This window comes from Ursus arctos, unplaced genomic scaffold (assembly GCF_023065955.2).
Source record: "Ursus arctos isolate Adak ecotype North America unplaced genomic scaffold, UrsArc2.0 scaffold_3, whole genome shotgun sequence".
Lineage (NCBI taxonomy): Eukaryota > Metazoa > Chordata > Mammalia > Carnivora > Ursidae > Ursus > Ursus arctos.
The window spans coordinates 91,246,859-91,274,505 of NW_026622985.1; the positions used below are offsets into that span (position 1 = coordinate 91,246,859).

At 45.0% G+C, this 27,647-nt stretch overlaps 1 protein-coding gene across 5 annotated transcripts; it reads right to left on the reverse strand.

Moving 5' to 3' along the window:
* Nucleotides 1-669: 669 nt before the first annotated feature.
* On the reverse strand, nucleotides 670-27,589 carry TCAF2 (TRPM8 channel associated factor 2). 5 transcript variants are annotated; one of them, XR_008956278.1, is made up of 9 exons: nucleotides 26,873-27,315; nucleotides 24,406-25,042; nucleotides 8,350-9,326; nucleotides 7,957-8,054; nucleotides 6,732-6,945; nucleotides 6,173-6,412; nucleotides 4,959-5,296; nucleotides 4,379-4,584; nucleotides 3,448-3,534 (listed from the first exon to the last, which is right to left on the reverse strand). XR_008956278.1 is itself a non-coding variant. In XM_026513052.4 (8 exons), the coding sequence occupies exons 2-8, from the start codon at nucleotides 25,026-25,028 to the stop codon at nucleotides 3,280-3,282; spliced, it is 2,745 nt and encodes a 914-aa protein (XP_026368837.2). In that variant the 5' UTR covers nucleotides 25,029-25,042; nucleotides 27,340-27,589; the 3' UTR covers nucleotides 670-3,279. The 5 variants fall into 5 exon arrangements, 4 of the variants coding, with proteins under 4 accessions (XP_026368837.2, XP_057160129.1, XP_057160128.1 ...); XM_026513052.4 differs by lacking the exons at nucleotides 4,379-4,584; nucleotides 26,873-27,315 and adding an exon at nucleotides 27,340-27,589 and having other exon boundaries at nucleotides 670-3,534; XM_057304146.1 differs by lacking the exons at nucleotides 4,379-4,584; nucleotides 26,873-27,315 and adding an exon at nucleotides 27,340-27,566 and having other exon boundaries at nucleotides 670-3,534; nucleotides 24,406-25,039.
* Between the last annotated feature and the right edge of the window lie 58 nt (nucleotides 27,590-27,647).

Consider the following 27,647-nt stretch of genomic DNA (forward strand, 5'->3'; position numbering starts at 1 on the left):
TCTTCTTACTGCCTTTAAAACTGTAAGGCAGCCATTACTATTTCCCTAAATTACTCTAGGGTGATGTCTTTCCTTTGAAATTTGTCCAATTTTCTAGGAATGTGGGTATTTCAGATACTGGATCTTATAGCCTATAAGAACATATGTGGTTCCTTGTCCCACACTCTGAGACATGAAGATGGAAGTTTGGGTATCCCTCAGAATGAGCAAAGGACACTTGGATACAAGTCCTGTGTTTAAGACAAGCTTCTAGGACTCCGCCAAGCTGTTATTTTGAAACATCGGATCTTAAAATCCTCCAGACTAGGTAGGGCAGGGTTGTGGTATTAAAGGATGTGTGCCTTGGATGAATGACCCTTATCGTTAAGAAATTTCTTTTGAGTAACTAGAAGTAACATGTTGGGTTTTTAGCAGTTTGGATCAAGTTGGCCATTTGTGGTCAGTAGCCATGTACGTGTAAATAGAGCCGCAGGTTGCAGCAGACCTGGTAAGTGTCTGTAGTGTGTTGGCTCAAAGTGTGGGTTCTGGAGTCCCAACAAACAGCGTTGGAAACGTGGCTTCACCACTTACCTTTGTATCTCTGCTTCCTTCTCTGCAAAGTGGAGACAGTAATAATACTTATTCTGTAGGACTGTTATGAGCATAAATAAATAAAAGCACTTATAACAGTTCCTGGCAAACAGCATTTATTTTACTTTTTTGTTTTGTTTTTTATTTTTATTTTTTGGCAAACAGCATTTATTGATGATTCACCATGCTACATTCACATCCTTGTGAGCAAATACACCTGGACTACAGAATGCCCTGAGACAGTCACAGTTACAACTAACTGTGGACTTAGAAACAAGCAGCAGAGCCACTTGTAAGAAGGGGAAGCCTCCAGTTTCCACTTACAGAGAGTGTGGGGAAGAGTCAGGTTTTGTCTTTGTCTCTGTGGCAACCTTTTAAACCCAGTATTACCCATCCATGTTCTCCTCCTTAACATCATGCTTAAGAACACCACTTCTGAAGTTGAATTTCCTGGGTTCAAATCCTTCCTCTACCTATAAGGAGGGTAATCATATGCTGAGACAACCAGAAAATCAGGTACCAATATCTTTTTGGAGGTTAAATTTGATATTTAATAAAATTTCAGTAGTTAACATGAGATAAATCAGAAGTTTGGTGAGCTTCCATTTTCTAGGTGAATTTTTGTTTAAATTCTAAATCTTCATGGAGGATTTTTTTCATTGCTGGGGGTTTCACTCAAGCCCTGGCTCTCCCTCTTCTTAGCTTGGTTACTTCAGAAGTTATTTAATATCCCTCAACATCCGTCTCCTCAACTATGATTTGGGGATAATAATAGTACCTACTTCAAAGGTCTGTTGCGAGGATTCCATGGCATAACTCACAGAAAACACCCCACACAAAGCCTGGGACAGAGTGACTGTCATTGTGTGCTAGGTGTCATTACTGTTCTTTCCATTCACAAATGTTTATTGAGTGCCTTTCATGTGAAAAGCACCTGGCAAAGGATAATAGTGGAATAAAAGGAAATTATCGTAGAATTAGGAGAAGGAGGATGGGATTCAGAGAAAGACATTCCCTAAGTCACTTCTCTTTCTGGGGAGTCACTCTGCTCTGAACACAGCTCATGGAATGATATTCAACACAACAAAAATATGGTTTAAAAGCAAGCTAGAGAAAAATGGTCACACCCCATCATTAATCCTGGAGACTGAGCTCTAATGAGAACTCCACCTAGCCAAAGAATTGGGATGGGTCGGAATGGATTATGTGAAAGCTCAGGGAGGCTGCATTGTGGGTTAATTTGGTCTGCTGTACCCAGTATGATCCTGATCCCCAGTGAAACCTGTCATGCAGGCGGACTTCTCGTCATGGCTGCTGTTAAGACCAGACACTGCCTTGATTCTGTGGTGACCAGAGGGGTCAGTCACCTATTCTGTGCAAAGAACAAATAGGCTGGTGGACTTGGTAGGCATTGCTACTGTGACACTTACTTTTGGTTGAAACAAAAGTACTAGAAGATGGAACTAACCAAGAAGACTAAGTGCTTTGTAACATCCAGTTTGAGTTTATACCATCTCTCTCTCTCTCTCTCTTTTTTAAGATTTTATTTATTTTGGAGAGAGAGAGAAAGAGTGAGTAAGCAGGGGGAGGAGCAGAGGGAGAGGGAGAAGCAGACTCCATGCTGAGCGTTGAGCCTGACGCGGGGCTCGATCTCACGACCCTGAAATCACGACCTAAGTCGAAATCAAGAGTTGGACACTTAACCAATTGAGCCACCCAGGTATCTTCATACCATCTGTTTTGAGTTTACACCATTCTTTGGGTTAGGTCATACCCAAGAATCCTGCTAGAGGGGGGAGAAGGGACAGAAGACAGGCTAGGATCTCAATAACTATCAGCGTTATCATGTCTGGAACAACACTGATAATGCATTAAATACTCTTAGAGACTTCATGCCCACCCCAAGGTGGCCAACTCTGAAGTGGGATTCAGTTTTCAGGGTGTCCACACAGGTCGTCCACCCAGACAGGCCACCATGGGCCCTGGCAAAAGCTAAAGAATACCCTTGCATATGTATGCATATTGCAGGGGATGAACACGTTTACCATTCTCAAACAGTAGACTTTTATCCCCATGTCAGGGATGACAATACAGAAACACAGAGACCTTAAGAGATTTTCCATAGAACCAAAGCAAGTTCAGGGCTCTCTCTACCAGCCTGTCTCTTGCTATTAGAAAACTTCCCAAAGCATAAGAAATTGACAGCCGTGTTCAGGGCTGGCAGGGGTGAGGGAGTGATATCAGACTATTTTGGCTACCCATAGTCTTTAGAACTGTTGGTCAGGGGGCGCCTGGGTGGCTCAGTCAGTTAAATGTCTGCCTTCTGCTCAGGTCATGATCTCACGGTCCTGGGATCGAGTCCCACATCAGGCTCTCTGCTCAGTGGGGAGTCTGCTTCTCTCTCCACCTCTCCTTCTGCCCTTCACCCCTGCTTGTGCTCACTCTCTTGTGCTCTCTCTCTCTCTCTCTTAAATAAATAAAATCTTAAAGAAAAGAAAGAACTGTTGGTCAAAAGTAGAAGCTGAGAGCTTGCAGGACTTTAGGATGCACAGACGTAAGATTCTCCGCTGGAGGATTTGGATGAAGCAAGTCGGTGAGAGCAACAGTATAAACAGGGGAACAGAAACAAGGGCATTTTCCTGAGGAAGTTGGTGTCATTTTGTCTTATGACTTAACTGCCTCTCCCCCCACCACCTTGCTGCACATCATTTACTCCTGAGGATGCGTGTGCACCCGCATGGGGTTTTCCTGCCACTCAGGCAGACAGGCCAGGCTGTTCGCCACTTCCTTCTGGACAGGCCAGCCCCAGGCCTCAAAGAATGGAGCCAGATTCCTCTGCACCTTTTCAGAGAACTTCTTCACCCATAGGTTCATCTTGCCATCCTTGTCTTTGGGGATGCCAGAGAGCGTCTGGTACTCAGCAAAGAGCTGGGTGAATGGCTCCCACCCAAAGGCCTCCTGGAGCTGAGAAGAGAAAGAAGGGACAGGATGAGGAACCAGTTTGTGGAAGTACCTGCCAGATGCACGTTCAAAGTGTATTTCAGTTACAGTGATTCTTTCCCCTTGATCATTCATGAGCTTCCCTCCTATGATTTGCCCCTGTGTGCCCACCCTATCCCTGCACATAAATACAATCCTGTTGGCTCATTCCACCTCTTGGCCACAGAACCTATACCCCTTGAGTTTAGTAGGGCACTTCACAGGGAAGCGAATATCTCAAAAGACATAAATACTCAATAAATGACAGTTATTATAATTATCTCTAATTTAAAAAAATTATATGCCCAGGTCCCAAGTGTTTTTCTAGGCATCAGACAGGTCTAAGCCTGATTGAGATGGGAAACCCTCATATCTCACGTGTTTGGCCTTTGGGGCTCTAAAGGCTGGGAACTTCCAACACTTTCCAGACATAATAAAATCCCTGGTTTTGTACAGCCATCTCAGATCTGTAACTATTTTCAAGGCTACTATTTTGCTCTGTGGAACACTCCCTTTGGGGCAAAACAAGGAAGAAGCAGGCACATCACAAGGGGTTCAAAAGGAGAGTGACTCATGTACACGGAGGGGCAGCCCACCTGAAAGCCATGGGCAGGAGGCCCTTGTCAGCTAAGATAATAGAGGTGTAGAATGAGCAGGGATCCTGGCATGTCCCAGACCTCTCGCCCTTTTGTGGAGAATTCTGACTCTGGAGTGTAAATCCTAATGACAGATGACATCTGGGGAACAGCTTTGACAACTCGGAAACGTTAATGTTCGGAGCAGTTTGGGAGGGGGGCAGGGCTTCGTGTGTATTTCTCGGGAAGCCCACCTGCTTCAGGACTTTGGTGTTCTCCCATTGGATTGGTTGGTTAGTCATTTATTCATTCTAAAACATTTCAGGTTCAAGTAGGGTGACTGAAGGCAGAGAACCTTGACAACAGTTATCTCCTAAAAAGCCTCTTGTAGTTGTCCTGGAGACACACCACTGTTATCATGAAGGGACGAAGGAATGCAACACTCACTTGATCCACAGAACTAAGGTGAAGAGAAACAAAGCACAACAAAACAATACCCATTTCTGGAGCACTTATTAGGAGACCATGGTCAAGACTGGTGAGTGGAAGTGCTGGGCTCCAATCTCAGGAATGACTAACTCAGAACTTCTGCTTATGACCGGTAGACCAGTAAGCTGAAATACTTGGTTTCCAGATACTTTTCATTTCCTCTTACTTAACATCACGAAGTATAGGGAGCCAGTGGGACAGGTGTTATTTCCTCCATCTTAGAAAAGTCCCATTATGCAGTCAGGTCCCCTGTGCCCAGGCCGGAGGGGGTGGTGAAGGGGGTCCAGGATGCTACATGATGGAGGGGTCTGCTGGCCCTTACCTCCCCGCTTTTCTGCTTTGTACCTGTAGATATGTTTCCAGAGCTGTCCACACATTCCAGTCATGCAGGGGGGCTCCCTTTCCCAGGTGCGTTTTGATTCTCTTCTCTCGTTCTGGAGGGCTCAGAGCAGGGTGGGCCCGAGCCCTGGGGATGCCCAGGACCGTTTCATGCACGTAGACAGACCAGAGGTTGCAGGTGGCCTCAGTGGTGTGTGGCGGGAACTCCCACTCTTGTCGCTGCTGGTTGTGACCCAGCTCGTGGATGGGGCCCCACAGACCCGTGCTCCTTATGCCTGCCTCATTGATGAGCTCTTGCACCGACTCCAGGTGGCACATGATGGGGTATCCTGAGTGCATCCAGCCTGGGAATGCAGAAGGAAGAGATGAGGCATGGTGGAGGCTGGGGGCACCCAAACTATCTCCCTTCATCCCTCTCTGCTAGGTAACTTTCCTTCACCATCCTGGTTGCCCCCAGTAATGCCAGAATCTCCATGCTGGTTGGAAAGTAGATGGCTTTTCTGCTTGGTCAGAAACTGAACAATCCCCAGCCCCCTTCCCAGCCTTTCATGCCAGGTTATGCCCTCCTCCCCACTCTGGCCCTGAACAAGACAAATACACTTGACATAAGCATTCTCGCTACAGTTTAGTGCTTCGTTTTGTGTGAGTTTCCTATTGTGTGAGTCTCTGACACTATGTCCTGTGTCTGGATTTGGGATCCCTGAGGCTAGAGCGATGTCAGTTCTTCTGCAATGTAAGCCCCTGTTGTAGAGATTTATGCTCTTTAGCAGAGATAATCTTCTTTTTTAAGGAGAAGAACTCTGAGCTCCAAAGGAATGTTCTCTATGTCAGAACCATGTTTCCTTATTTTTCTTTCATGTAAACCACTCAATACTTAACATAAACTTCTTTCCTTACTCCTTCCTTCCATTGCCAACTCTGACTTCTGTTTGAAGGAATATTTTTGTTTCTCCTTAAAACAATGAAGAGATGGCTCATTGCTGTCTGTGAACTCCTAGTAGCATTTTTTTTTTTTTGAGATTGTTCCACCATCCTGTGAAATCTCACCTTGTATATGTAAATGATTCACCTTTTCATATGGGAACATCTTTGCACCCCCATCAAGGTCTATGTCTGTTATGTCTTTTTTCCTTTACTGGTGAGATTATGCCTTTCACACATAGGGCATTAAAAAACCACAAAATAATGAATAATGGTGTCCACTGACTAGGAGCACCCACCAGCTGAGATCTGCACATCAGCAACGATCCTCTCGGGACGGCAGAAAGGGAAAGGCCGGGCTGCTAGCTGGGCTATAGCGCCCATCATCTCATCCCAGAGGCGGAGTGCAGGCTCGGGGTCCTCCAGGTCTTTCAGGTTTGCACTCGGCACCGTCAAGATGATATTGTCTGTTGCCAGCTCTCCCCAGGGAGCCTGGCTCTCCTGGATACAGTTCCTCCACTCCTCCAGAGATGTCTTACCTGGGAATAAATATCGTGGGCCTGTCACCCATTTCCCCAACTTACCTTGAACTCCAGGAGGAGGACACTGAAATAATGAACTATTAACATGTGGGTCTACCTGGTATGAAGTGAAGGACAGGCCTCTAGACCCTCCCTTCAGTTCTGCCCAGAAGTCTCCATGGACATGGTATTTCATAGCTCCCGCCTCCAATTACATCTTGAACAGTTCTTCACTCTTCTCTCTGCCAATCCCTACCCTACCCTTCCTTAGCAACCGGCCCATAACTATGGTGGCATCCCCGGCGCCCCCTCTTCCCTCAGCATTCGGTTCACTCACCCAACTTGTAGTATGGGGCAGGCACAGCCCCCTTGATGGTGATAGATATGGGGCCCAGTTTGCTGCCCGTTGGCACGATGACATAGAGAAGGCCACCCCAGAGGCAGGAGACGGATCGTATGGCCCTGTCCATACAGCACTGATGCGTCACCACAGGGGCTCGAGACAGCTTGCTGGCCTTGGTCAAGTTATCGGTGTGGCAGCCAATCTGTACCTGGGGAGGTGATTCCACCATGTGTAGGAGGAACTAGGTCCCCTTAGTGTGTGTGTGTGGAGGGGGGACAGGGGTCTGTGCTGTTCTGGGTGAATGGCAGGTACTAGAAAAACACCAGCCTCTTCCTTTGATGAGCTATGCATGGAAACCTATGAAATTTTAGTACTCCAAAAGTCATCGGGACTGAAAGGTATGTGGAACCATTCTTCCAGGGATTTAAACAGCTCCACAGTGGATTGTCACCAGACAGACCAGACAGGTTAACCCTGAGGCCGAAACTGACTAGGGCCCCGCGGAGCCTCTGTACTGGGTGGAATCTGGACTCTCGTGGCAGGGCCTACGCCAATGTGGTGATTCCAAAGCCAGGATCAGCCAGAGGGGATCCTGGTCACCCTCTGTGCGCAGATAGGAGGCCACCCATCCAGAGGCAGCAGGATCTGGCCTGAGCGGGGAGGACTGATTCTTGCTTCCCCCTTTGTCGAGGGCTCCCCTTCCTGGTCAGGTGGGTTGAGGGCTGTTTTGTCCGGAGTCCTGGGGTTACTTTTCTTAGGTTTAATGTAAAGGAGCTCCAGAAAGGAAGTTGACACAGAAGACACCCTGTGACAGGAAGTGACCCTCAGAGCTGACGCAGGACAATTTTAATTCTGCCTCTAGGGCCTATTTTTGTGGTCAGATGAAGCACACCCTTCAGGTGTGAAGGTAATGACGTACACCGCAGAAAGGCCGTGTGCTGTTGGCGATGCGGCAGGTTCTCCTGGCCCCCCTCACATGCCCGTGGGGACGTAAAATCACCATATGTGGATATCCAGGGGCTTAGGTTCGAGTACCTGATATTAGCTCTGGCATCTCAGTCCCTCCTTTAGGCTCCCTGAAATTGAGCTGCTTTGTCTATGAAATCTGTGAAATGGGCAGAATCATCCCTTCCTGGCCCCCTGGTGGCACTGCTGAGAGCTGAGGAAGAGAAAGTGGCTCTGTGGGTTGGGGTGTCAGCAGGGGCGGTTCTGGCCTTACCTTCAGGCCGGCACAGGCCGCAGCGTCAGACAGCGAGACCTCTGCACTCTGTCCACGTGGGAGGTAGAGCCTGGTGCTCACCCACGCATCACAGGGGCCTGACAAAAGCCAGAGGAAAGGCTGAGTTCTTCACCCACCTGCCTCTGCTGCACCTGGAGCCTCACAGCGCCCCCCCACAGGCACAGCCCCTGCCCTGCCTACCTCAGCTCATCCCTGCTTCAGGCGTGCACCCCTCCACAACCCTCAGCAGGGCCCCAACTCCGTCTTCCCAAAAGTACGTGACAGAGACTGAAGCGGGCCCACGTGAGCTGTAGTACCTGCACTGTCCTGTGAGCCCGGGAACCCCACCGTCCCCCGGGTTCTGATGCTTTGGCTACACTCCTCACTCCGTACCTGGGTTGCTCCCATCGATCTCCACAGTGATGGGCTGTCCGGAGCTGCAGCTCCAGGTTCCGAGCTCCTGCACCAGCTGGGAGCAGTCGGTCCCAGAGCGTGCCAGCTCCGTGGCCAGGCAGAGCGCTGCAGCCTCAAAGGAGTCACCAGGCACAGGGTACTCCCGGCTCACAGCTGGAAGGCCCGACACACGCAGCATCTTTCTCAGGAGTCGGTGCAAGGATATGTAAGCAGGGACCCCCTCTGCAGGGATCTGTAGGAAGCCTGCGCCATCGGCTCCCAGCTTCGCCAGCCAGTGCTTTTCCAAGTTGCCAGCCCCGTGATTCAGTGCAGATTGGAATTCAGAGAGTGCCTTGCGGAAGTGGTAGCTCTGCATCTCGGGGGTAGGGACGGGGAAACAGCCCGCATCCAGAGTCTGAGCTAGGATGCTGAGGCCGAAGCCATTGAGGATGACATTACCGGGGAAACTAGCCAAAGCAGAGCGACCTGGGTTCTGGGAGGCCCACCACCAGGCCTGGCCCCCGATCAGCAAGCCCCCGCCCTCGGCCACAAACTCCTGCAGCTGCTTGGCCTCCTTGTCACTGTAAGCCCCACAGCAGTAGACACGGACGTCAGGCGTCAGATGGGGCTGCAGACTGCACTCCAGGCCGTGCTCTGACAGGAGGGCACACAGGTTTTTTAGACCTGTGTTCACCCCAAATTTGCCCGTCTGGCCTTTGGCCAGCCAGCGCACAGCATTGAGCAAAAAGGGCCCCAGCTTGGGAGCACAGAGCATGCTCTCGTGGGCAGCCAGGACCACCCGGCCCCGGCCACAGCGGGCGGCTGCCAGGAAGCAGCGGAGTGAGGCGTCCAACCCCAGAGGGAAGGCCAGGGCCCCGTGCACCAGCAGCTGTGAGGGCACTCCGCCCGTCTTGATGTCCAGCTCTGAGATCCCTTCCAGGAGCTGCTGCTGGTCCTGCCTGAGATCCTCCACACAGCTGCAAAGTGACAGGGGGACATAGGGGTTCTGGTCAGTCAAAGCAGCACTGAAAGAAGCTCGCTGGCTGGGGAAATCTGTGCGGGGTGCAAAGACGACCTCGTTCATGCCCATCTCCGCGCTCTCACTAATAACTGCTAGGGCTGGAGTATGTGATGCCATTGACTTTATTGAGTCTGAGGCAGGTTTTTTCACCTTTCCACAGCTAAGCGATGGGATATCATTGTCTCATTGGCAGTGTTTGCTCTTACTTCGTGACACACAAGGTAATGGTGCTTCTTATAACCGACGTGGTCACAGACTTGATGAGATACCGAGGAGTGTGGTAGCGGCCTTACGCGCACATCTTAAAGCCCATGTTCTCCACGTGAACCCTTCCAGGAGTTCTTCCCATGCTAGTCAACTGAGTGGTGGATATTCTGGCTTGACTTTCATGTCTTTTTTAAGTAATTACACATATAAACAAGTTAGGAAAAAATAGTCCATTCCTATAGAAATTAGTCCTACGTCTACATGTCTCAGAGCTAATTTTCTGCCAAAAAAAAAAAGGAGCTGTGAAAACATCAAATTGCTAGCTCTGAGGTAGAAACACAAGTAAATTGTTTAATACTGCACTTAAAGATTTATGCAAACACATACTCTTTTAAAATTCTCACTTAAATCTGATGAGAATATTTACCACTTTTATTAAGAAATGGTCTAAGCGTAATAAATTCAGAAAAAGTTTGTATTTCAAGATTTTTAAAAAAGATTTTACTTATTTATGAGAGAGAACAAGCAGGGGAAGGGGCAGAAGGAGAGGGAGAAGCAGACTCCCCACTGAGCAGGGAACCTGATGCAGGACTTGATCCAAGGACCCCGGGATCATGACCTGAGCCAAAGGCAGACGCTTAACCAACTGAGCCACCCGGGCACCCATCAAGATTTTTTTAACCAATTTGTAGGTACTCTAAATGTCAAACAATGGGAAATTGGTTAAATAAGTTACAGTTAACTATAGATGGCATACTATATAGTAATTAAAATAATTATTAGATAATATTGGAAAATGCTTAATGGAAAAAATTTCAAAATCAGATTCCAAGATACTGTACTCTAAATAAACCAAATTTTGTGAAATGAACCATCAAAAACAAAACCCAAAACAAACAGAAAACACAAAACCAGACATAGAAGCAGAATCTAAAGAATACTTATCAAAATGTCTTCAGTGACCATCTTGGCTAGTGTGATTATACCCAATTTTAAGTAGCTTTATAAAACTGTCTCATACTAAAAAGCAAATGTTGTTAAAAAATAGTTTATTCAAGTAACAAAACATTATTGAAAAAAGTACCTCTTGTACAGTTTCTCCTTAATTTCTCTTCAGCATAAAGGAGGAGCAAATAAAAAATTGGCATTAATCATACCATGGCTTGGTGTTTATCGATTAAAAACAACAGGTAGATGCATGTGAATTAATGTGGACAGGTGTCCAGAACATTCTGCTGAGCAAAAAAATGTCTAAAATAGCATAACTTGGTGATGCAGTTTATGTAAGACAAAAATAAAAGTTAGTATATGTCAATGTAAATGTCAAAAAGTCAGGGTGAAACCACAGTAAACTTTTGGATTGTGGAATAGAGAGACATTGAAAGAGTATTGAAAGAGATGGTCAAAAGAACTTTAGCCTCACTGGTATTTTTTTTTTCAAACAGGGAGAATGTACGAATGTAATTTCTCAGGTAATTAAAAATTAAAAATGAAATTTAAAATGTTAAGGTAACGGCTGGAAAAATAGAAATAAAATGTATAATCTACAAATGTGTTGGGGAATTTAAGAATAGAGAAAACTTTGTCAAGAAAGAATGTAGAAAGAAACAAAGCATAAAAACAAAAGAAAAAAGGCAACAGGAAGAGATACACTGAAATTATCACTATATATAAATGGGTTAAACTTCTATATAAAAAGACAGAGGCTCTTGAATTGAGCTAAGAACATCTAGGCATAAGCTGCTTGTAAAAGACAGACTTGAAACTCACACAGAAGCACTGAAAATGAGGAAATCTATATATCATCAAAGCTGTGTCTGAAAAACACAGCAAAAAGAAAGCAGAAGTACCAGTATTAATATGAGATGCAACTGAATTCAAAGAGGAGAGAATTAAAATACACAAAGATAAAAGGGTATTTTTTTCCATGGGTAAAAGTTACACTTTACCAAAGATATAATCATCATTGGTTTTTAGGGTCCTAAGAACAAAGCACCAAAAGCAAAAACTGCTACAAAGCAAATTAAAATTTGATGAGCCCATAATTGCATGTGGGATGGTAATGGCTCTGTCAGCATCCAGTGGATCAGTGACATTTAAAAAAAAAAAAAAGAAGAAGAGATGATTTGAACAGAAAGAAAAACACACTTGATTAGAATCAGAGGACAATGGAGCAATATTCTCCCAGACTCTGAGGACAACAGAGAGCCTGGATGCCATATTCCACTAGTTTGTGGCGTAAATATACAGAAAAAGCAGACTTTCTCAAACAGGATACATTAACTAAAATACCAGTTTTCAACTCACACACATGCACAGATGAGCAAATTAGATGATCTGTATCAGGCTTCTCAGAGTGGTAGCTTCCTTAGTCCAGAGGAGTGAGACTGGGGACAGTGGTATGGGATGGAGCACAACTGGCCTTTCTCCTCTGTATATTTCTCTGTTGTCTGTATGTTTTCATGGTAAGCTTTAATTCCTTTAGAAATATTTTTGTAAAAAGATGGGATGTTTCTCAAAAGAAAAATGAAGGAAGGAAGTGGAAGCATAGTAGATCACAGCAGATGGGACACCAAGTAATTCTCAACAGATGGACAATGTTTTAAGGGCAATATTAATGATCTCCGATATCTATTTACCAATATTTAAAATCTTGTATACTATCTATTTACAGTATTGAAGCCTGAAAAATAATGAAAGTAGCTATTACTTAATGAGACTTAATATATGCTAGGTATTTACACATATGGATTATGTCTTTTAATCATTATGATAAACCTGAACTATATTATTCTTGCTTTACAAATGAGGCTTAGAAAAGTTAGGCAGCTTGCTCCATGGTTCTTAGCTAATAACTGGTGGGAATGGGAAGCAAATCCAGGGTGGTTTGCTTCTAAGGCCAATGTTGTCCACACAGCAGAAACTTTCCTTCAATTATTGAGTCTTTGGATTAAGCCACAAGTGGGTATATGGCAAGCAACACATATAGGTTGTGCAAAGGAGCCTTTAAATAGATGTGAAGGTTGGGGAGCCTGGGTGGCTCAGTCAGTTGTGCATCTGGCTCTGGATTTCAGCTCAGGTCATGATCTCAGGGTCCTGGGATCAAGTCCCACGTTGGGCTCCAGGCTGAGCAGGGAGCCTGCTTGGGATTCTTTCCCTCTGCCCCATAAATAAATAAATCCTTAAAATAGATGATAGATAGATAGATAGATAGATAGATAGATAGATAGATAGATAGATAGATGTGAAGGTGCTAATAATACAGCACTTATGAAAAAGGAAACACATGTGTCTCTTCAGAGTGCAGGAGGCACTGAGGAAGAAGGGCAGCATGAGGGGCTGGTGTTCAGGAAAGACACCAGATTATTGATGTAGGAAAAACGTTAGGGTTCGAAGCCCACGGCCAAGAAAGAATTCTTGAGATGTTTTTGGTGCAAAAAGTTGGTTTTATTAAAGCATGGGGACAAGATCGGTGGGCAGAAAGAGCTGCACTGGGGTTGTGAGAACCAATTGATTATATACTTGGAGTTAGGGGAGATAAGGGAAAAGGGAGGGTTTCAAAAGAACTTTCATAAGCTCAAGAAGACCTACCAGATACCAGAGGCCTTGCCATTGTCAAGTTAAGGTTATTTTTCCCTCTAGTAAAGCAGTAACATTAAGACAGTTGGGAATTTCCTTGCGGAAGTTACGTTATTGACAAGAATGCTTTTTTCTTGTAAATCACTAAGACATTTGTAAATTGAGGGAGACTCTTGTCCTGTTGGACTGAGATCTCTATTCGTTAACCATTTGTTTTTCCCTTACCTTAGTTTTAGGGCAGGCAGGAGTGCCTGAGGAATGTCACACAGATCCCACCTGGGAGTGGGGAGGGGGGTGGTGGGGTGTCAGCTTGAGCTTTGTCCTCAGCATGCCTTCTGCTCCTTCATCATAGATCACGTCTGAGCAGCAGGAGACTCGGGGAATGACTTTCTAAAAACAGCTTAAAGAGCCCTCCCAGTCATGACAGCCATGACTCAGTGGGAAGTGAGCCACTGTCCCGTCACCATACCCTGGCCTCGCCTATTCTATTCCTTGTGGTGCCTAATTGGCTTATTTTTCCTGAGGTGTTTGGTTCTTAATTGGTTTTCTTTGCTCTGAAATCCTCCTTTTCATCTCATTCTGTTGCTTGTTTTATTTAACATATATTTTTAAATAAAACTGTCATGGCTTGAACCGTTCTAAGGAATCTGCTTCTGTTCACTGGGTCACATGTTTCTTCCAGGCATGACTGATTCTGTTGTCTTTCCATACTAAATTTCTGTCTCTCTTATACTTCCCTTTCAAATTTATTAGTGTTTTTATAGTTATTATATGGATTTCTTCCCAGTTAGGGTCCGCAGATCTTTTCCATGTTCTGCAATAGTTCTGGTCAATTCTCCTTCCTGTGCTTTCTAACTTACCTGTTTGTTTGTACACACACCCCACATCCATCCATCTTCCCAGATATATGGAGGTTGATGTATTTCTGCTTTCCACTTTGTCGCTTGAGGTTCGTAGCCTGAACTGAAGGGCAAAGGTCACCTGGGCCTCCTGCTGTCCTTGCTGGGAGCTAGTCGGGGAGCTGAGGCTAAGCCCACTCCACCCTCCAGGGGTGGAACACACCGGAGGGGTTCCACCCACCACTGTGCAGGGAAGATGGCCACTCCAGCATCCTTTTCTGCCTCCCTCAAACACTGAAGTAGCTTTGCTGCTTTCGTACTTGTGTTTAATCTCACCCAATGTGTTCATTCTTCTAAAACATGCAAAGGCATTAATGATAGTTCTTGGATTTGTGGTGTCCACTGTTTTCTTGCATCTGGGGTGGGAGTGGGGTCAGGCGATGCCACGTGCCTGCCACATGTGTCACCTGTCAGCCTCAAAACCTCCACATTCAGCTCTTTACTTAGCATTTTTCATTCATCTGGTCAGATTGGTGGAGAGGGCAGCTCCAGGATCTAGTCTCATTTCACACAACCTGGAAACTCTCTGGGATTGTGGTGAGGATCACATGACTGAACATGAAATCTTCAAGAAATGCATAAGCTGCTAGCATATGTTTACTTTCACGTGAGCCGTTCCTAATATATTCTAGACCTTAGAGGTGACAGCATGTGTAAATGTATTGAGCTGTTGTTCTGGGAGAAATGTTTTCGCTAGATTCTTCTGTGTCTTGATATAAAAGCAGTGAGCGCCTTTGGATCTGACTTTGCATGTTAAAGCAAGTGCAGTGTCCTCTTAAGCACAGAAGCATAGGTGTGCTTCATAGAATGCCCCTCCCCTTGGCAGACAGAGTATTTCCTGCCTCCAGCAGGAATTTGAAGTTAGCAAACCTGCTGGGTCAGTCCAGGAGCATTTGACCAAGATTTGTTGGCAGGAAAGTTCCCTAAAAACCTCTAAGGGAATGCCAGGTGAAGAAGGAACAAATCTGAGCTGAGGGCCTAGGCTTAAAGTAAGCGGGCCTTCTTAGACTTTACAGCTGACCTGGTCAGCCAGCTTCAGCTCAGTTTTTGGCTGAGTTCTCCTGGCGGAACATTCCTTAACGTGAAGTTAACCGTGGGGTTAACACTAGTATAAGAGGCCACCCTTTCTTTTTTATGGTTTTGGATATGTATTCACTTATGTATTCATTAACTTATACGATGTACAAATTATCTCTTGATCTCTACTACATTTCACACAGCAGGCACTGAGAATAAAGCGGCAAACAGGACAGGCAAGATCAAGGCATTCCTGCAGCTTTAAAGTCTGGCTGGCTGGACAGGCCTTAGCAAATGCACAGGTGGGATATAATGTACAGATTGTGGTCACTGATGGTTAGGCTATAAATGGGGGAACAGTGACACCGGAACGTCAGTCCTAGATTCAATAGGGTCATCAGGGAAGACTCCTCCGAGAAGTCTGAATAAGGAGAATAAATTGGCTTTTCAAAAGCTGAGGGAAGATCCAAAGTAGGAAAAGAAATTTGCAAACCAGGGTTTGAAAATAACTTTGCCATCAAACTGCCAGTGTTATTTTTCTGAGTCACTGGATTTGCAAAACTCTTAGAATTTTATAAGACAAGAAGCCTAAGGTTACACTTGTGGTCTTTGAATTTGGGGGGATTTCTAAAATATTTTATTTTTTTATTATTTTTTAAATGTTTTTTAATTATGTTAGTCACCATACAGTACATCCCTGGTTTCTGATGTAAAGTTCGATGATTCATTAGTTGCGTATAACACCCAGTGCACCATGCAATACGTGCTCTCCTTACTACCCATCACCGGTCTATCCCATTCCCCCAACCCCCTCCCCTCTGAGGCCCTCAGTTTGTTTCTCATAGTCCATAGTCTCTCATGCTTCATCCCCCTTCTGATTACCCCCCCTTTCTTTATCCCTTTCTTCCCCTACCGATCTTCCTAGTTTTTATGTTCCATAGATGAGAGAAATCATATGATAGTTGTCTTTCTCTGCTTGACTTATTTCACTTAGCATTATCTCCTCCAGTGCCGTCCATGTTGCAGCAAATGTTGAGAAATCGTTCTTTCTGATAGCTGAGTAATATTCCATTGTATATATGGACCACAACTTCTTAATCCAGTCATCTGTTGAAGGGCATCTTGGTTCCTTCCACACTTTGGCTATGTGGACATGCTGCTATGAACATTGGGGTGCATATGGCCCTTCTCTTCACTACGTCTGTATCTTTGGGGTAAATACCCAGTAGTGCAATGGCTGGGTCATAGGGTAGCTCAATTTTTAACTTTTTAAGGGACCTCCACACTGTTTCCCAGAGTGGCTGTACCAACTTGCATTCCCACCAACAATGTAAGAGGGATCCCCTTTCTCCACATCCTCTCCAACACTTGTTGTTTCTTGCCTTGTCTATTTTTGCCAATCTAACTGGCGTAAGGTGGTATCTCAGTGTGGTTTTGATTTGAATTTCCCTGATGGCTAATGATTTTGAACATTTTTTCATGTGTCTGTTAGCCATTTGTATGTCTTCATTGGAAAAGTGTCTGTTCATATCTTCTGCCCATTTTTTGATTTGTTTATTTGTTTCTCGTGTATTGAGTTTGAGAAGTTCTTTGTAGATCTTGGATACCAGTCTTTTATCTGTAGTGTCATTTGCAAATATCTTCTCCCATTCCGTGGGCTGCCTCTTAGTTTTTTTGACTGTTTCCTTGGCTGTGCAGAAGCTTTTTATCTTGAAGTCCCACAAGTTCATTTTTTCTTTTGTTTCTCTTGCCTTTGGAGATGTGTCATGAAAAAGGTTGCTTTGGCCGATGTCGTATAGGTTGCTGCCTATGTTCCCCTCTAGGATTTTGATGGATTCCTATCTCACATCGAGGTCTTTCATCCATTTGGAGTTTATTTTTGTGTATGGTGTGAGAGAGTGGTCAAGTTTCATTCTTTTGCATGTAGCTGTCCAATTTTCCCAGAATCATTTATTGAAGAGACTGTCTTTTTTCCACCGGATGTGTTTTCCTGCTTTATCAAAGATTAGTTGCCCAAAGAGCCGAGGGTCCATTTCTGGGTTCTCTATTCTGTTTCACTGGTCTGTGTGTCTGTTTTTGTGCCAGTACCATGCTGTCTTTGTGAATACAGCTTTGTAGTACAGCTCGAAATCCGGCAATGTGATGCCCCCAGCTTTGTTTTTCCTTTTCAAAAGTTCCTTGGAGATTTGGGGCCTTTTCTGGTTCCACACAAATTTAAGGTCTATTTGTTCCAGTTCTTTGAAAAATGTCATCAGTATTTTGATCGGGATAGCATTGAAAGTGTAGATTGCTCTGGGTAGCATGGACATTTTAACTATGTTAATTCTTTCGATCCATGAGCATAGAATATTTTTCCATCTTTTTGTGTCTTCCTCAATGTCTTTCAAGAGTGATTTGTAGTTTCTAGAATATAGACCCTTTACATCTCTGGTTAAGTTAATTCCAAGGTAACGTATGGTTTTTGGTGCTATTGTAAATGGGATGGATTCCCTAATTTCTCTTTCTTCAGTCTCATTATTCGTGTATAGAAATGCAACTGATTTCTGAGCATTTATTTTGTATCCCGCCACATTACTGAATTGCTCTATAACTTCTAATAGGTTGGGAGTGGATTCTTTTGGGTTTTCCATATAGAGTATCACGTCATCTGTGAAGAGAGACATGTTGACTTCTTCTGTGCCGATTTGGATACCTTTTATCCCTTTTTGTTGTCTGATTGCTGTTTCAAGGACTTCTAGTACTATGTTGAATAATAGTGGCGACAGTGGGCATCCTTGTCGTGTTCCTGATCTTAAAGGGAAAGGCTTCCAGCTTTTCCCCATTGAGAATAATATTTACTGTAGGATTTTCATAGATGGCTTTTATGAGATTGAGAAATGTACCCTCTCTTCCTACACTCTGAAGGGTTTTAATCAGGAAAGGATGCTGTATTTTGTCAAACACTTTTTCTGCATCAATTGAGAGGATCATATGGTTCCTGAGTCTTTTCTTGTTCATATGATGTATCATGGTGATCGATTTGCGAATGTTGAACCACCCATGCATCCCAGGGATGAATCCCACTTGGTCATGATGGATAATCCTTTTAATGTACTGTTGGATTCTATTAGCCAGGATCTTGTTGAGGATTTTGGCGTCCATATTCATTAGGGAAATTGGTCTGTAATTCTCCTTTTTGTTGGGGTCTTTGCCTTGTTTGGGGATCAAGGTAATATTGGCCTCATAGAATGAGTTTGGTAGCTTTCCTTCTGTTTCTATTTTTTGAAATAGCTTTAGGAGAATAGGTATTATTTCTTCTTTGAATGTTTGGTAGAATTCCCCAGGAAAACCATCCGGGCCTGGAGTTTTGTTATTTGGAAGGTTGTTTATCACTGACTCAATCTCTTCATAATTAATTGGCCTGTTTAAAAAATCAATTTCTTCCTGTTTCAGTCTTGGTAGTTTATAGGTTTCCAGGAAGGCCTCCATCTCTTCCAGATTGCTTAATTTATTGGCATATAGCCGTTGTTAAAGTTTCTAATAATCCTTCCAATTTCATTGGTGTTGGTCGTGACCTCTCCTTTTTCATTCATAATTTTATTAATTTGGGTCCCTTCTCTATTCTTTTGGATAAGTCTTGCCAGCGTTTTGTTAATTTTATTGATTCTCTCAAAGAACCAGCTTCTAGTCCTGTTGATCTGCTCTACTGTACTTCTGGTTTCTAATTCATTGATTTCTGCTCTAATCTTGGTCAACTGCTTCCTCGTGAGTGTATTAGGCCTGTCCCTCTGTTGCTGTTCCAGCTTCTTGAGGTGAGAATATAAAAACTGTATTTTAGATTTTTCTGTTCTTTTGAGTGAGGCTTGGATGGCTATGTATTTCCCCCTTAGGACTGCCTTTGCAGTATCCCATAGGTTTTGGACCGTTGTGTTTTCATTCTCGTTGGTCTCCATAAATTCTTTAAATTGATTTTTGATTTCCTGATTTATCGAGTCATTCCTGAGCAGGATGGTTCTTAGTCTCCAAGTGTTTGAGTTTCTTCCAAATTTTTCCTTGTGGTTGAGTTCCAATTTCAGAGCATTGTGGTCTGAGAATATGCAGGGAATAATTTCAGTCTTTTGGTATCGGTTGAGACCTGTTTTGTGTCCCAGAACATGGTCTATTCTTGAGAATGTTCCATGGGCATTAGAATAGAATGAGTATTCTTTGGTTCTGGGGTGTAGTGTTCTATATATATCTATGAGGTCCACCTTGTTGAGTATGGCATTCAAAGCTCTTGTTTCTATGTTGGTTTTCTGCTCCGGTGCTCTGTCTTGCTGATAGTGGAGTGTTGAGGTCCCCTACTATTAACGTATTTTTATCTATATGTCTCTTTATTCTGGTTAAGAGTTGGCTTGTGTATCTTGCTGCTCCCCTGTTGGGGGCATATATATTTATAAATGTCATATCCACTTGTTGGATACATCCTTTAAGAATAATATAGTGTCCTTCTGTGTCTCTAACTGTAGTCTTTAGTTTAAAATCCAATCTGTCTGATATGAGTATTGCTACCCCAGCTTTCTTTTGAGGTCCATTGGCATGAAAGACTGTATTTCATCCCTTTACTTTCAGTCTGAATGTATCTTTAGGTTCAAAATGAGTCTCTTGTAGAGAGCAAATGGATGGGTCATGTCTTTTTATCCAATCTGCAACCCTGTGGCGTTTATGGGACCATTTAGGCCATTTACATTGAGACTGATTATTGAGAGATATGATTTTAATGATGCCATGTTGCCAGTAAAGTCTTTGTTTCTATAGATTGTGACTTTCTGTTCTGTATCACTCTTGGGGCCTTTTTACTTTTATAGAACCCCCTTTAGTATCTCCTGTAGGGCTGGTTTCGTGGTTACGAAATTGGTCAATGACTGGCAATTCTGGAAGGTCTTTATTTCTCCATCAATTCTGAATGACAGCCTTGCTGGATAAAGGATCCTTGGCTGCATGTTTTTCTCTGAAAGAGCTTTAAAAATGCCCCCCCCCCAACCCTTTCTCTCATTCCAGGTCTGTGTAGACAGGTCTGATGTAATTCTGATACCTTTGCCTTGGTACGTGAGAAATTTCTTTGCCCTTGCCGCTTTCAATACTGTATCCTTGGATCTAATATTTGCGAAATGCACTATGACGTGACATGGCGTAGGTTTGTCATGGTTCAGCTTGGGAGGGGTCCTCTCTGCCTCTTGGACATGAATGTTTGTTTCCCTTGCTAGATTAGGGAAGTTTTCAGCTACAATTTGTTCAAATATCTCTTCTAGACCTCTGTTTTTCTCCACCCCCTCGGGTATGCTGATGTTTCTGATATTGGAACGTTTCATTGAGTCAGTAATCTCCCGTAACCTACATTCCTGTGCGTGGATTTTTTTGAGTCCAGATTCTATTTTAGTTTTCTCTTCTACTAACCCATCCTCCAATTCGCTGATTTGTTCCTCTGCCTTTCACCCTGGCCGTGAGAGTCTCTAGTTTTGACTGCATTTGGCTCATAGAATTTTTAATTTCTGCCAGATTCGCTCTCATTTCCGCCCTTAGAGATTCTATATTCTCATTAACATTTTCATTAATACTTTTTCCAAGTCTACACATCATCTTGACCATTGTTACTCTGAATTCCATTTCTGATTATTTGGTTATATCCATATCCATTAGTTCTGTGGCAGAGGCCACAGACTCATTGTCTTTTCTTTGCTGGGGGGGACTTCTCCTTCTCGTCATTCTGATGAGGAGAGGTTACGGGGTTGTCCAGAGCCCAAATTATTGACTGAGACCCAGGCCGTGCGCCCTTGTTTTATAGGGATCTTAGGGATGTGGTGTCTTCTTCTTCTTCTTCTTTTTTTTTTTTTTAAGATTTTATTTATTTATTTGAGAGAGAGAGAGAGACAGCCAGCGAGAGAGGGAACACAAGCAGGGGAGTGGGAGAGGAAGAAGCAGGCTCCCAGCGGAGGAGCCCGATGAGGGACTCGATCCCATAACGCCAGGATCACACCCTGAGCCGAAGGCAGACGCTCAACCACTGTGCCATCCAGGTGCCCCTATCTGCAGCAATTCTGTTGGTCATTCAAGTTTGGACTAAACACTACTATAATAAACTATATATAGTTAAACAGTACCGTAAACCCCCAGGGCCCAAAATAGTGTCTAGAACTTAAAGTTCTATCTATCTATCTATCTATCTATCTATCTAATCTATCTATCTAATTTTTATTTATTTTGAGAGAGAGTGTGTGCGTGTGTGGCAGTAGGGGCAGAGGGAGAGAGGGAGAGAGAATCTTAAGCAGGCTCCATGTCCAGCAAGAGTCTGTTGTGGGGCTCGATTTCATGACCCTGAGATCATGACCTGAGCTGAAATCAAGAGTCAGAGCCAGCCAGAAGCCCCAGAATACATTTTAGATGAATGAAGGAATGGATAGGTACTAGAAAGAGGGAAGGAAAATTGATATGTTAAGGAAATTTACTTCTTTATCCATTTCATTGCCAAATTAATAAAACAATAGAAGATGTGAGGTTAAAGAAAGACATCTTAGTGTAACCTGAGGAAATTTTTTCCATTGTTTAAGATTTTATAAAAAGGCAAAAAAGTAATGTAAAGAAGTTTTTTTCAGGTTATAATTATAGATAATTTGGAGATTACAGAAATGTTTAAAGATGAAAATGATAATCAACTATAAACCTGTCCCTAGAGATACACTATTAATAGTTCATTTTATTTTCTTCTAGTGTTTTTTCTACTTATATACGTAACATGTTTTAACAAATTTGGCATCATTTAAATATAGTTTTATATCTTACTTTTGTCTATTGTATTATGAGTATTTTCTTATTTCTTTAAGTAATGAGTCTTTAAGGAGCTGAAGAGTAAGATATACCATAATAATTAAAGCAGTGTTCCATTTATTAGACACTTAGAGTTTTCCCAGTGTTTTACTTAATAGTGAAAATACCATTAAAAATATTTGCTACTAAATATCTGCCTCATGGCCCAATCTCTCCCATCCAACCCTTCCGTCTTCCCTTCCCCCACAGGTGTTGATTTGGAGAGTCCCTCCTAGTAAACGTCCTGTACACTGTGTCGGTCTTTGAGTTGGGTTCCTGGGGAACCCAATTCTGGGGAATTTGGTAATGTTTAGCAGAAATTACATTTGCATTTCTCCTTTGACTCACCAATCCCATTTCCAGCGATATGCAAAAATATGAAGACCTATGCACATAAGCATTTTTGTAGTACAGATGTAATAGTAAGAATTTTGGAAAAACATTTTAAATACTAGAAACTTGAATGTCTGTCAGTAAAAAACTAACTGGATAGACTACACTGCATCTGTACATTTCAGTGAAATAAACTCTGTAGTGCGTATCTATGGGCTGGTATGCAGCCATATCCAGAAAACAATGTGGGCTTTTTAAAAAGATTTTATTTATTTATTTGAGAGGCAGAAAGACAGAGAAAGAGAGAGCATGAGCTGGGGGGAGGGGCAGGAGAGGTAGAAGAGAGTGAGAAGCAGATTCCTCGCTGAGCAGGGAGCCTGATGCAGGACTCGATCCCAGGACCCTGGGATCATGACCTGAGCTGAAGGCAGACGCTTAACTACTGAGCCACCCAGGCGCCCCCAGAAAGTAATGTTAAGTAAAAAAGTACGGTGGAGAAAGTATGTATAGTATACTATTATCTTTTTCAAGTGTGTGTGTGTGTGTGTGTGTGTGTGTGTGTGTGTTTATATACGAACTAACAGTGGAGTAAAGATAATTTTTTTAAAAAAGGGAGAGAAGAAAATTATATAAAGGGAATAGGGATAGAATATTGGCTTCTTAGGATTTTACTTTAGATCCACATAGCTATGTTACATAATTATAAAATAATATTGATTCACAAAAGCAACTCCCAAAAGCGGAAGTAAGATATCCAAATGAATCTACATGTGTGTCCACTCAGTGGAGTAGCCATAAGAGGGGCGCTAGCCTAAGTGTCGTTCAAGGGTGGTAGTTTGACTTTATATACCTCATAAAACATATCATAAGGATGAAAGGAACTGAAAATAACCTTTGTGCTGGTAGTACTGTTATTTTGCAACTGTTACGTGTGTGTTGTGGCATAAAGCCAATGAGTCATGAAGGTGCTTCCTTTCAGAGCTGGGCTTTTGCATCATGGGGAAAAAAGGAGACAGACGTAAGATTTTTAAAATTATTTAATTTCGGGGGGGAGAAGCCTGAAGGCAGGCAGGCAAGAGAAGGAGCCAGGGTCTTTGTCTCTCTCTTCAGGCTGTGTTTCTGACAATCACTGTGCCTCCTCTGCGACCCCAGGTCCCACAGACAGGCCCTCCATCGGGGGTCCCAGCTCCTGCTAGACAGGCCTAGCTTGGCACCTGCATCCAGCAGGTGACTCAGCACCTGGGCTCCAGGGACACTCTGACCTCCCTCTGCTGGTCGGGCTATTGCTAAGGCCTCGGTTACCCTGCTGTCTCTCCTACAGGTTTTCAGCCCTTGCACCACCTGCCTGGTCAGTTCCTTGTGTTAAGTGTCTCTGTTTGGAACACCAGCCAGTCCTGACTGGGCCTCACTGATAAGCCTTCCCGGATGACCCTAAATACCCTCCACTCCCTTCCCTGTCACTCTGGTCACTTTTCCTGCTTTTCTTTCCCTATAGCTCATATCAACACCTGCTAGAGTTTCTATTTATTGGTGTCCTCAATTGCCTAATTCTCACTGGATACAAATGAGCAGGTAGCAGGGCTCGGTCTGCTGAATGGGGCCTGGCACACAGCCGGGCTCACAAAGAAACCAATGTTCTTTCATCTGTTTGAGAGACACCAATAAACACTCTCGCCGACCCCGGCATAGACACCGGAGACAGAGACGTGAGTAAGATAAGCTTTTCTATTTGGCCCAGGACAGAGTACTACTGAGAACCCAGCTGCCTTTGGGCCTCGGTGCATTTTAATTATCCTGTTTTTGGTTTGTGGTGCTTCCAAAGTAGAGTGGGGAATCACGCGTATTAAAATGGAAGTACAATTGAGAGAACCAAGCAGACTCCATGCGGAGTGCAGAGCCCAACACTGGGCTTGATCCCACAACCCTGAGATCATGACCTAGCTGAAACCAAGAGTTGGACGCTCAACCGACTGAGCCACCCAAGCACCCCTGAGTGTCCGACTCTTGATCTCAGCTCAGGGCTTGATCTCAGGGTTGTGAGTTAAGCCCCATATTGGGATCCACGCTAGGCATGAAGCCTACTTTAAAAAAAAAAACAAAAAGAGGAAGCTCATTGAAGAGGGAGATGGAATCAATTGTTAACAAATGTCAGACTCCCTGTTGGGAAATACCACTCACCTGACATGGAGTGGGATCTTGGGTATCTTCTTAGAGATCTTGAACCGGGCTGTGTCCCCACAGATGTCGGTGAAGTACACTCCAGCCACACTCGTCACCTGGTTCCCAGGAAACCTGGACAGCACGTTGTCATGACCGTGCTGACTGGCCCAATACCAGGCTTGGCCTCCGATGAGCAAGCCGCCTCCACACTTCACAAACTGGATCAGCTCTGCAGTCATTGTATCATTGTAGGCATTGATGCAGTAAACCCCGAGGGAGGCCCCCAGTTCTGGCTGAACTTGTGCCTGAACCCCACAGCCCTGCAGGATGCTTACTAGTGATGCCAGGCATGGGTGCACTCCGGTGGGAGCCCCAGGTGAGGGACAGAGCCAACCCACTGCATTACGAAGAAATGGAGCCAAGCCAGCATCCAGCAGGTAGCCCTCATGGGACACCACCACAAGGCGGCCTCGGCCATAGGTGGAGGCAGCAATGAGGACCTGGCCCTTGTCATTCACCATCACTGGGAAGGCAGCCTCTCCAGTAAGAAGCAGTTCACATGGGATGGGGCCTTTGGGGACATTCCAGCTGGTCATTCCGTCCATGAGGGCCTCGAAAGCACTGGCAGGAGTTGTCGCCATGGTTCAACTAGCTGCTGTAGAGAAAATCAAAGACTCAGGTTGGTCAGAACTGATGAAGGGCTGAGTGAAAGCACAGCAACTAAATGCATGCGAACAAAACCCATTTACTGGGTTCCCCACTGTGCGCCAACCACTGGGGGTGCTGCAAGGAACACAGCAGACAAGGGCCCCACTTTCATGAATCTGATATTTCAGAAGGGAAAGGACAATAATAGGGAAACAGTTAAATGAAATGCAGTAATTAATAACTTATGAAAATAAACCAGTGATGTGTTATCAAGCAACTGGAGAATTTGGATTAGATGACAGGAAAGGCCTAGATGAGGACATGACCGCGAAGATGGAACTGACATTTCAACTGAGATCCGAAATGCTGCAGGAGAAGAGCACACCCAGCCCAAAGAAGCACCGGGCAGGGCGGCCGGCGAGCGCCCGGCAGGGCAGCCAGAGAGCACCGGGCCGGGCGGAGCAGGCCCTGAGCGGCCAAGGGAGGGGCTGGGTCCTGCAGGGCCGGTCAGAGGTGAGAAGTGGTGTGTAGGAGTTGACTTCGTATTGTGCTGCAGCTCTGTGGACAAAAAGGTCAGGTGACCTTTCAGAAACTGCATTTTTGGGGACAGTTTTGACAAAATGAGTTGAAACCCCTCCCAATTTATCATGTCTGTCCTGACCTGTATGTGGGTAGCTTTCTGTGGTTTCCAGAGGTCTTTTAAAATTCAGTGTGCCTAAAATTGAGCTTATTATTCCCTTAAAGCAGCTCCTTTTGGATAAATGACTTAAGCCTCAGTTTCCCCATTTATAAAAAGAGAGTAATACACCTCTTGGAGGATAGTTTTTGAAGATTAAGAGAATGTGTATAAACACACCCTGTTGTGAGTACACAGTGAGCACTGAGGAAACACGAGGGTCTGCCCCTATGCTGACCTTTCTAGCTCCCCCATGACAAGGGCCATGCCCTGGGTCCCCTGTTGACTCCCCTCGGCCCACCTCTGACTTCAGCAGCTGCCATGGAGGAATTTCCTGAGCACTCAGATGCCTTCTCACTTGGGCAGGTGCACAGGGGCAGCTCCGAAGTGGCAGAGAGCTGACAATGGGGAGTGGGGGGCGTCAGGGACACATGCCACGGTGGTGGACCTCAGGTGCGTTCTGGAGTTCCTCACAGGAGGAGCTGAGCTCCAGCTGCCCACAGTGGTAAACAGCTCAGCCATGTGCCCTTTAATGCCTCCTCTCCTTCCTGGTCTCTCCCTCCCCACATCCTCAATCTGGCATTCTGGGCTCATTTCCCAAACAAAGTACCAGACTCAAGTTCTTGTAGCAGACTTTACTTTGGAGAAGAAACTAAACTAAGACACCAAAGCTCTCTTCTATCTTTGCCTCTTTTCTCCCTCTCTCCTGTTTCCATACACAGCAGCCACCTGCCTCACTTTGTTCATCATCTGTCATCGGGGTCTCTCAAACATCATTGCCTTCAGCCTGTATTCACATCTAGACTAAATGAGTTTGTCTTTAGTCCCAGGATGGATTTTCACCCACAATCTTCCTCAGCCACCCTACCCACTTTTCTTTGTAATAAAAACCCTCCAATTTCATCCACTCTCAATAAGGTAAAAGCTGAGTGCCTCGCCCTAATCTTAAGGCCTCTGGGGTCTGGGCTCTCCCCTGTTTTCCAGACTTTTTTCCTGCTAAGTTCCCCACAAACCTCTAGCAAGCTTGGCATCCCTGAGCATGCCCTGTATTTTCTGTACAAGGCCAGCTCCTTTCCATCTCCTAACTTCCCTCCCCATCTAACCACTCGTTTCTCAGCAATGCTCCCAGGAAAGTGAATTCCCAAGAGAACCAATACTCACATGGAGCATCATGGGGCATGTGGGTGATCTCAGCTTTCTGGTGTAGCAGTGGGAAAAAAACCCAGCGAGGTCAAGATCATGTTAACTAGCTTTGATAGAGAAGTCTTTCACTAATCTGGTCCTCTATAGTTGAACAGGAAAACAGACACCCCCCCCCCCAGGAGATGAGTAATAATTCCTCTGAACTCTGACTTCCGTTCTCTAGAAGTAGGTGAGCGCGTGCGCGCAGACACGCACACATCCATCAGATTCCTGACTAACAAGTTCAAAGAGGCAAAGAAATGTGTTTTGAGACAAATAGCAAATACCACCAGACCGGGTAAACAAAACGAAACCCTGGACCTAAGAAGAGAGAAATACGCTAAGGACACGTCCTTCCGCAGGCTTCTGGCACCTCCGGGCGCGCCACTGTGCCCAGGTCCTCGGTCCCCGCCCCAGCCGCAAGGCTCTCGGATTGGCAAACTCACGATCAGTAGTCGGCTTGTACAGCGTTGGCTCCGGGCGCGGTGGACTTTTGCAGTGGCGCAGCGGGCGGTCTGGGGGCTGGGTGAAGGGGTGGGGCGGGGCGCAGTTGGGGACGTCCGGGTGCCGGGTGCAGGGGGCGCGTGGGGCAGGGCGCGCGAGGGCGCGCAGTCTAGAGGTGGAGCTGGCGGGGCGCAGCGGGAGGTCTGGGGGGCCGGGTAGACAGGGTGCGGCGGTAGTCCGGGGCCTGGGGGGGGGGGGGGGCGGAGCGCGGCGGGAGGTCCAGAGGCGGGCGGGGCGGGGCGCGGCGCTG

Bases quoted from the DNA above. Each gene is read 5' to 3' on its own strand.
- TCAF2 (XM_026513052.4), bottom strand. From the start codon at position 25,028: ATGGCGACAACTCCTGCCAGTGCTTTCGAGGCCCTCATGGACGGAATG. The intron at 5,297-6,172 runs GTGGGTGCTCCT...CTGCATTCCCAG, and splicing joins TGATGTGCAGATCTCAGCTG to GCTGGATGCACTCAGGATAC. The intron at 3,535-4,958 runs GTACAAAGCAGA...TTCTCTTCTCAG, and splicing joins CTCTGGAAACATATCTACAG to CTCCAGGAGGCCTTTGGGTG.